This window comes from Macrobrachium rosenbergii, chromosome 12, assembly GCF_040412425.1.
Source record: "Macrobrachium rosenbergii isolate ZJJX-2024 chromosome 12, ASM4041242v1, whole genome shotgun sequence".
In the NCBI taxonomy this organism is placed as follows: Eukaryota; Metazoa; Arthropoda; class Malacostraca; order Decapoda; family Palaemonidae; genus Macrobrachium; species Macrobrachium rosenbergii.
In genome coordinates, this window is record NC_089752.1 from 109,145,801 (window position 1) to 109,156,852 (window position 11,052).

The 11,052-nt window shown below is 34.9% G+C and overlaps 1 protein-coding gene across 1 annotated transcript in view; it reads right to left on the reverse strand.

Annotated features, from left to right (window-relative positions):
* Window positions 1-788: 788 nt before the first annotated feature.
* LOC136843857 (cell adhesion molecule 3-like) overlaps window positions 789-11,052 on the reverse strand; it is a 565,859-nt gene continuing 555,595 nt past the window's right edge. The window contains exons 6-7 of the mRNA XM_067112697.1: window positions 4,755-4,987; window positions 789-1,004 (exon numbers count right to left, since the gene is read on the reverse strand). Of these exons, the coding sequence (XP_066968798.1) occupies window positions 923-1,004; window positions 4,755-4,987 (315 nt within the window). The 3' untranslated portion in view covers window positions 789-922. The remainder of the gene's footprint in view (window positions 1,005-4,754; window positions 4,988-11,052) is intronic.

The following is an 11,052-nucleotide window of genomic DNA, read 5'->3' on the forward strand; positions in this document are numbered from 1 at the left end:
TTAGTGCATTTGGATAATGAAAGCGCATTGGAGATAATACGACTGGTAGAATTCATTAATGGTAATAAAAATTAATAATATTAATAATAATAATAATAATAATTAATAACAGAATGGATAAAGATAATATTAAAGAATAAGGCTACATATTTCTTATTCGCACTTCATGTCTCCTCAATTCGCGGTGTCCTTTTCCACCCGTCAAATTTTTTCAATTTACTTTTCCATAAGCTAATCCCCTTGCGTATCTCTTAATGCACCTTCGCACCGAATTCAACTTAGCAGCTTATTTAACCTGTTTTTATTTATAGCCTACTATTCCACTGCAAAGTCGCATTCATCATCAGCTTTCACTTCCTTGTCAGTACTGTCTTCAGGAATTCTTTTTTAAAACTAGGAATACTTTCTCACATTTCGGACCACTTTTTAATCTCCTTATCACTTACGCTGTCTTTGGCCTCCTTAAAAGCACACGCATTTACCGTCTCTGATTTAGACTTAGATTTGTCCTCTCAAAAGCAATGTGGGATCTTTACAACAATCAAATTGGTTACTAGGTTCACCATTCTCGCTATTGTGTTGTGTGCTGTTTAATTCATTATTAAATTCTGCTCATTTCTTAACTATTTGCTGCTCATATTCTCTCACTATTTCCTTCTTTCTTCTTCACTATTTAATGCTTACACCTCCTTCCATATCCTCGCGGCTGAACTTTTCCTTCTACTTAGTTCGCTTGGAAAAAAAAAATGAGGAAAGAACGCACGAGAAGCGACACAAGAATACACGAATCATAACCAAACCAAAATGAAAGGTAAACAGGATGAAATGGTTAAAGGACTAGAATATAAGTGTTGTCTCCAGCGACGGAGGCTTGTCCTACACGCACACAGACACACCCCAGCGGCGTCTACGAAGGACTTGCTTATCTGAGGACGCCCAGGATACACCCGACCACGACGGCGAGGGGAAGGCTCGCCGAGGCTGAGATGAGAGGGGCACTCATGCTACCTGCAAGAGAGGAAAGGATACCATGAGCACGACGTTAAAAGTGAAAATGTAATCCCAGTGCTTTCTTAAAGTGAAAATGTAATCCTATTTCTTTTTTGAAGCGAAAATGTAATCCTCTTGCTTTTCTGAAGGGGAAAATGGTGTCCTCTTGTCTTTCTGAAAGGAAAAATGTAATCCTATTGTTTTTCTGAAAGGGAAAATTTAATCCCCTTGCTTTCTGAAAGCGAAAATGTAATCCTCTTGGTTTCTTAAAGTGACAATGTAATCCTCTTGGTTTCTGAAAGTGATAATGTAATCCTCATGGTTTCTGAAAGTGAAATTGTAATCCTCTCGGTTTCTGAAAGTGAAAATGTAATCCTCTTGCTTTCTGAAAGTGAGAATGTAATCCTCTTCCTTTCCAAATATAATCCTCTTGCTCCCTTAAAGTGGAAAATGTAATCCTCTTGGTTTCTGAAAGTTAAAATGTAATCCCCTTCCTTTCTGAAAACGAAAATGTAATCTTATTGCTTTTTAAAAGTGAAAATGTAATCCTCTTGCTTTCTGAAAGCGAAAATGCAACCTATTGCTTTCTAAACGTGAAAATGTAATCCCCTTGCTTCCCTGAAAGTGAAAATGCAATCCCCTTGCGTTCCTGAAAGTGAAAATGTAATCCCCTTGCTTTATGAAAGCGAAAATGCAACCTATTGCTTTCTAAAAGTGAAAATGTAATCCCCTTGCTTTCCTGAAAGTGAAAATGTAATCCCCTTGCTTTCCTGAAAGTGAAAATGTAATCCCCTTGCTTTTCCTGAAAGTGAAAATGTAATCCCCTTGCTTTCCTCAAAGTGAAAATGTAATCCCCTTGTTTTCCCTGAAAGTGAAAATGTAATCCCCTTGCTTTCTGAAAGTGAAAATTTAATCCCCTTGCTTTCTGAAAGTAAAAAATGTAATCCCCTTGCTTTCTGAAAGTGAAAATGTAATGCTCTTAGTGTCTGAAAGTGAAAATGTAATCCTGTTGCTTTCTAAAGTGAAAATGTAATCCTCTAAGCTCCTGAAGTGAAAATGTAATCCTATTGCTTTCTAAAAGTGAAAATTTAATCCCCTTGCTTTCCGAAAGTGAAAATGCAATCCTATTGCTTTCTAAAAGTGAAAATATCCTCTTGCTTTCTGAAGTGAAAATGTCATCCCCTTGCTTTCTAAAAGCGAAAATGTAATCCCCTTGCTTTCTGAAAGTGAAAATGCAATCGTATTGCTTTCTAAAAGTGAAAATGTAATCTTCTTCCTCTCATATCCCGATTATAGAGCATCGCTAATTCCTTTCATTAATTTAAGTTTCCTTCCGTGGTTGCATCACCTTCTTCAGTATTTTTGTTATTTATCTTTATTGTTCTAACTTGATGAGAGCACTTGAATATGTCCATTTCACATGCTGCAAAACACCAGAGATTGAAAATTATTTAATATTTTTTGTACAGTCTCATTTGTTGCAACACATTCAAATCAAGGATAACATAAGAACGCAAAATGGATATGGTGTCAGTGCCGAAATAAAGGAAAATTTAGACATACCAAAAACACCACTGGATTTTAAGTAAGATCTATATATATATATATATATATATATATATATATATATATATATATATATATATATATATATATATATATATATATATATATATATGTACATACTGTATATATATACATACATATATATAACATACATATATATACATACATACATATAAACACACACACACACACACACACACATATATATATATATATATATATATATATATATATATATATATATATGTATATATATATATATGTGTGTGTGTGTGTGTGTGTGTTTGTGTGTGTGCCCACTGATAAAAGGATAATAAAACAAAACAAAATAATGCTTTACTATAAGAGAAACATTCTTTCAGTGGTACCATACAATGACTGTAAATGATAAATTACTTAATAAAGTTCCTTGAAATAATAAGAGGTCGCATTAAAAAAAAAAAGACAGAGAAACACAAAAGCGAGACATGCAAGGAATAAATAAGATCAAAGGTCTTCTCTCAACTGTCACATAGGTAATATCACTGTCAAATTCATTAAGGGTCAGAAAATTAGAATTGTTTCGGGTTTTTCTGCAGAATCTCTTCACTACTGGTGGCTTAAAACAGGGCCGTCCAAGTTGTTTAGTCCGAGGGCCACTCTTGAAAAAACAAGACATGCGGGTCACCTGTGTGTATGCATATAAAAAAGAGAAATATACTTTCCGCCAGCTGGTCACTTTCAAAATCAAACGGGCCATTTTTGGCCCACGGGCAGGGGGTTGGGCGGCCTTCTCCTAAAACATCCAACCACGGGCTAGGGGTTGGACGTCCCTGTCTTACAACATCAAACAAATATGAATAATGAGGAACCTCGTTAAGCATGTGGAAAATGATTAATTACAGAGTATAGAAAGAGTGAGGTTACATCACACAATTATTTTCGCTGGGTGTATTAAGAAGCCTAACATGCTGGTTAATTGATTGTTTGGTTAATTTGTTTATTTGAGTAATCTGAGGTCCAAGCGACTGCAGTCAATGATGCCAGAAATGTTATTAGTGTTAACAAAAGACGATGAAAATGAACAAAGGCAAATTCTTCAGTTTCAGAGAGAGACATTCGTTTCATATATAGTATCAGTGAAAATAATCTATTAATTTCACTGTGCGAGGATAATAAGCGAGGAAAATATTACGAGTTTTCATTGCGTTTATTTCAGTTAGAGAGTCAACATGAATATTAAAAAGCGAATTTTAAGCTGATCCTTTTACTTCTAAGCCCACAAATATCAAATCAGTCAGCAAAATGTAGCCGCTAACGCAATTTGTTAGCGGGAATTCTTACATTACCAAGAAACTAGTCTCCTAAAGACTTGTCCCATGTAAACAGCTTTGTAGATTCATCACCGTGACGTATCCTCTTGTCAGTGGCTGCCAATTTCGGCAGCGGCTAGCAATTGGACCGTAATGCTTTCAGTGTCGCTCCTCGTAATGTCAGTCATTCTGTTACAGCTGATTGGTTCGGTCTCTTTCCACAATGAAGATTATTTAACAACTTGCAGGTGACATGAAACAACTGCAGCGGACTTTTCCTGAAGTAAAGTTCCCCTTGAACAGCCGGAAAGAGGGCGCCCCTTTCTTTAGTCTAGACTTATGTCTCCTGCTCCAGGTGTTGGTATTGAGAGGCCCCTCGGGGCCCTGATAAGGTTTGATTCAGGTGATTCCTGTGACCCCGACGTAGTTTGATTTATGCCAATCCAGTATATGGAAGACTGGCCGACATTCCTTTATGCATATAGGAACAGGAGGCTTCATCCAGATACGTGACTGACTACGCCTACAAAACTGTTGTAGGCCAGTCCAGTATATGGATGACTGGCTGACATTCCTTTATGCATATAGGAACAGGAGGCTTCATCCAGATACGTGACTGACTACGCCTACAAAACTGTTGTAGGCCAGTCCAGTATATGGATGACTGGCTGACATTCCTTTATGCATATAGGAACAGGAGGCTTCATCCAGATACGTGACTGACTACGCCCACAAAACTGATTTAGGCCAGTCCAGTATACGGATGACTGACTGACATTCCTTTATGCATACAAGAAAGGAGGCTACATCCAGGTACAGGAGTGACTAGGACTACAAAACAACGCTAGCAGAAATAATCTCTGGAGGACTAACAAATATAAAGAGAGGGGCGCAGAGTAAATAGACCTACCATATAAGTGCTCTCGGCTCTCGAGTGAGAGTGCTGGACGCTGAAGAGGCTCCATGCTGGCTACTTCGGTCTCGTTGTAGAAGATGCCGATGGAGGCCGTACACCGGAGGGACATCAGCTTGTGTGGGAAGTGGTCGTGGTTGGCCAGGAAGTGCAGTCCAAGAGTCGACTGTTCCAGGCCGTCCGACTGCATGTAGGGGCTGAACTCTCTCAGATACCGACGGGGAGCCTGCAATGGAAGGGCCTGCATCAGCGATGGCTTAGGTGAGGACGCAGTTTCGTTAAATACTTTAACAAGGCAAAGATTCTAGTCATTCTCTTGTTTTATTGGTTACTTACCACTGGATAGGGTTTCAAGTTTAGGGCAATCACCAGTGGAATGATACAGGATTGATACATTTTTTCGTCTTTTAGAAACAATAAATGCTATCATAGGGCGCAGTTTTGTTAAATACTTTAACAAGGCAAAGATTCTAGTCATTCTCTTGTTTTATTGGTTACTTACCACTGGATAGGGTTTCAAGTTTAGGGCAATCACCAGTGGAATGATACAGGATTGATACATTTTTTCGTCTTTTAGAAACAATAAATGCTATCATAGGGCGCAGTTTTGTTAAATACTTTAACAAGGCAAAGATTCTAGTCATTCTCTTGTTTTATTGATTACTTACCACTGGGTAGGATTTCAAGTGTAGGGCAATCACCAGAGGAATGACACAGATACATTTTTTCGTCCTTTAAAAACAATAAACGCCATCTCTTACCATCTTTCAGAAATGAGACTTATTAATTCATGAAGCCCTTCCAAGTACTTTCACACTACTCTTAAAAAAAACATCCCTGTGTCCCACCTGGAATGATACGTGAGACTGCAATAATATTCGCGTTGAAAACGGACCAAATATGTCCGAATGACACACACTGGCGCTTTACGCAGTCAAAGACACTTGAAAGCAAATCAATGTCTTCCGACAATTCTTTTGAAAATTTGTTAACAGAATATCAGCGGAAGTACTTATGGATTCCGTTCACTTCCGTCTAATGGCCAGAAACCAATGGTCCCCCAATATTTCAACATCGCCGCGTCAACGATGCATAAATTTGGGCTGCAATAGGGAAGGAAAAGAGGAGAGGAGAAGATACGAGTCTCGAATTCTCTAGTTTATGGAAAATGTGTGTATGGTCTTTTACACGAAGAAAACCAGTGATATATATATATATATATATATATATATATATATATATATATATATATATATATATATATATATATATATATATATATATATATATATATATATATATATATATATATATATATATATATATATATATATTATATATATATATTTATATAATATATATATACATATATGTATATATATAATATATATATATATATATATATATACATATATGTATATATATAATATATATACATATATATATATATACATATATATATAATTGCATATTTGAACAGATCTTTTTTCATGATTTAAGTATGGAAACCAAAGCACGGAATATTTTCAACTTAACATTGGCCGTTCAAATATTTAAATAAACAAATATTACCCGTTTTAAATTACAGTGGTGAATTGAACAGTCGCTCATTTCCGCAGCCTTTGAAAAAAAATGTAATTTTTGTTTTTTTTAAGAATCTTTTTGAACTGAATGAATTGAAGTCCCCTTTGGGGAATCTTGAAAGGTCAGAGGACTTCATTAGCCTAACATACAACAGTATGTTTAAAACTGATTAAAAAATAAACTCCCCCTGACATTTGTAGAACTTCACAGAAATGCCCGCCCGTTCTCTTAAATTTTTTTTTAGATTTACTTTTTTTAGTTTTCTGTAAAAGAAAACTATTGTGCCGGCTTTGTCTGTCCGTCCGCACTTTTTTCAGTCCGCACCTTTTCTGTCCGCGCTTTTTCTGTCCGCCCTCAGATCTTAAAACTATTGAGGCTAGAGGAATGCAAATATGTTGATCATCCACCTTCCAATCATCAAACAAACCAAATTTGCCGCCATCTAGAATCAGAAGTTTTTATTTTATTTCAGGTTAAAGTTAGCCATAATCGTGCTCCTGGCAATGATGTAGGATAGGCCACCACAGGGCCGTGGCTCATACAGCATTATACTGAGACCACCAGAAGATAGATCTGTTTTCGGTGGCCTTGATCATACACTGTACCGGCTGTGAAGAAAACTCGATTTCGCCTCACAGTGTAAGTGCTGAAAAATGGCCAGCGTCTGTGAAAACAAACTGTTTATTGGTCTTGCTGTATATAATGTATTATTATGTCTATTCATTAATTTTATTCTCACTGTTATTATTAGTCAACATTCACATACAATATTTCTAATAATGAGTCTTTCTCCGCAGGAATGGTTGTGGAAAGATCCGCCTCTTGAGAAATTGAGTTTTCTTTGGAACTCGGTGAATTTGAGTCTATTATTAAGCAGGAATTGAAATATACTCTAAATATGATGACGTACTGCGGTACAGATGGGTGCTATGTAAGCTACTAGGCAAAAAGAAAAACCTAGCATTGAAGAATTTCATTTGTGCGAGAGATACTTTAACGTATATGATAGACTATCTTCGTACACTGTATTTTCAAATTTTTGTGTGAGGAGTTATCGGCTTGCTAGACCCAGAAGACGAAAACTGAGGTGCCTGGTTCTACTGTGACGGGTTTTTGACACCATTCCTGCTATCGTTCGTTGAACTTGTATAAAATAGTCTAATTTCATTATCGAAACGTTCTGAGGTAATCAGTTTACAAAGAAATAAGACTTTTACTTCATCTCATTTGCGTACTGGAAAAACAGTTTACGTCGTATAAGGAGCTGTTTATATATATATATATATATATATATATATATATATATATATATATATATATATATATATATATATTTATATATATATATGTGTGTGTTTGCATATATGCATATATATACATTTATATATATATATATATATATATATATATATATATATATATATATATATATATATATATATACAGTATATATATATATATATATATATATATATATATATATATATATATATATATATACTAAGTTCTTTTTCTGAAAAGCTAAATTGAATAATTATTACTGCATTGAATTTTTTTACCAATATGTAGACTACTGGAGGTTTGTTTTTGGTTTAATTGTATGAACTCACTTTATTTCTTTGAGCATTTTCATGTTAAAGGAAAAAGGTGTATAGGAGATTGATGATCATCTAGTTGTATATACTCACGAGAATGACCTTTGGATTGATTGTAGGTTACTATGCAGTTAGGTAGGGATTGATCTAGTGAATTATTGTCCACGGAATTACAGAGGTAAGTAGTGCTGGTCGTAAGTTGCATATTTACATAAAACTATTAGGAAATAAATCTAGGTTAAGCAGAGATATTTTGGTTTACTCCGCAAGATTGTTTAACTAGACCACTGCTCCTTCACGATACCTCCTAAAAATGTGGTTCTCAACTTTTTTTTGACCCGTACACCCTTTCACCATATGAAAGAATGTCATTCACGCCCCACCCCACCTTTTCCTAAATTGTCTGCCTCAAAAGGTGTATTCCGAATAATATGCAACAAAATGCTAACACAAACACAAAAGCTAGAGGAGAGAAAGTCCAGCGTGACCTCTCAGTAGTGTAGACCGATACACACTGCGTTTTGTGTGGTCCTGGAGCCAGTTTGAGCCTGCCAATCTCTGGTCACAATTCCCCGCCCCACCCTCCCTTGACACGCTAAAATCCCACCTTATGGGGAAATTCCCCAAACCCTGGTTTAGAACCACTGGTTCCTAAGAGGAACAAGAAATCACAACAATAGTATCTTTCTTATTTCACTCCGGTATACTTCTCACAAGTTGTGACTCTCAGTGCTTGAGAATCTTATTAATTATTTTGTAAATAAACCGTTTAAACATTTCCAGTATCTTTCTTCATTTTTCAACTATTACGTAAAATTCCTTGTATACATACATAAATAAATACATACATACAAACACACACTTATATGTATATATATTTATATATATACATATATATGTGTCTGTAATATATACTGTATATATATATATATATATATATATATATATATATATATATATATATATATATATATATATATATATATATATATATATATATATATATATATATATATATGTGTCTGTGTTAAATTGCGAAGGAACGTTTTTATTCATACAAATTCATATAATCGTTAGCAGAATTTAACGGACCTGACATATTATCATCCTTTCTGCAAAAATAGTATAACATTTTCAAGAACATAAGGAGAGAGAGAGAGAGAGAGAGAGAGAGAGAGAGAGAGAGAGAGAGAGAGAGAGAGACAGGGCTTCATAACATGTTTTGGGGTATTAACCATACTGTGCATAGAGACTGCCAGCTAAATATGTTCGAAACAATTAACAGTTTTAGAAAGCATCATTAGCATTCTAAAGAGGTTTGTATTTCTAACGGCGGATTCTTCTTACACAAGGTAAGTTGCCTAAGAACCGAAAGACAAATGAGCGTCGAAAGAGGCAAGAACGGCCAATCCTATTCTTCTTGCTAACAATCAGTCCAGGTCTGGGCTCATCAGCTAATAGAGAAGAGTCTTTCATCCACACAAAGGGCGACAATCGCGTCGTTTCTCTACAATGTTGCAAGAGAGGGGCACCATCAGAGAAAGAAATGATTAGATATGAAGCTTCGCAGTGCTTAGAGACGTAGAAGATGTATAAAAGAAATGTTAATTCCTTGCTTTCACATCAGGGGATATATATATATATATATATATATATATATATATATATATATATATATATATATATATATATATATATATATATATATATATTTACATATATATATAAATTAATATATACATATATACATAAAAGGTTTTATGATTAACAAAAGAATACAGAATTTCAAAAGTAGAAGCATAATGGAATATCTATTTAGAGAAATATATTAATCTATAAAGTGAGGAATTTAGATTTTATATAACAAGGTATGAATCCTACATACATACATATATACATACATACATACATACATACATACATACATACATACATACATACATATATATATATATATATATATATATATATATATATATATATATATATATATATATTTATGCGTGAAACTTATGGCCCGTACCTTGTTTTCGTAACAAACAGACGGCCGCATTGATTAGTTGTCTTTGAAATTCAGAAGTTTAGCTAAACCTTTGAGCTTTAAAAAATCCACTAACTTGTCTTGATAACGAAAATACTTCTTTTTTATTTCCAGTGAAAAAATAACACTGCAAGAATATTATGAATAATATAAGCTATCAATATGGAGTGACATGGCTGACATTTCTGGCGATGTGATGTATATCATTGGAGAAACAAATCTTCGGTTCATTTTGAATTAACAAGAAATGACATTTGGTATACAAAAAAAAAATCGTTTTAAATATTCTCGAAAACTTTCGGCCACACCAAAAGGTCAGGGATATCAAAGCAAGCAAGAATGAGCGTCAGTCCTCACCAGGAGATTCGGAGAAATCTTACTTAAGCAACATAAACATTTCCTTCTGCCTATTCCCTGTCATTATGATCATGATTCTCGCCAATACCTTTTGTAAAACGAAATAAAACTAGAGTAAGATGAAAAAGATAACAAAATAAAGATGCAAAAGTAAACATGAGTTTCATAATCACTCACTTCGACGTCTACTTATCATCCTCATTCAGTTCTTCGACATCTTCCCCATCATCCTCATTCAGTTCTTCGACATCTTCCCCATCATCCTCATTCAGTTCTTCGACTTCTTCCCCATCATCCTCATTCACGTCTTAAAAATGTTTCCCCATCATCCTCACTCACTTCTTGAATATCTTTCCCCATCATCCTCAGTCACTTCTTGAAGATCTTTCCCCATCATCCTCACTCACTTCTTGGATATCTTTCCCCATCATCTTCACTCACTTCTTGAATATCTTTCCCCATCATCCTCACTCACTTCTTGAATATCTTCCCCCATCATCCTCACTCACTTCTTGAATATCTTTCCCCATCATCCTCACTCACTTCTTGAATATCTTTCCCCATCATCCTCACTCACTTCTTGAATAGCTTTCCCCATCATCCTCGCTCACTTCTTGAATATCTTTCCCCATCATCATCAGTCACTTCTTGAATATCTTTCCCTATAATCCTCACTCACTCACTTCTTGAATATCTTTCCTCATCATCCTCGCT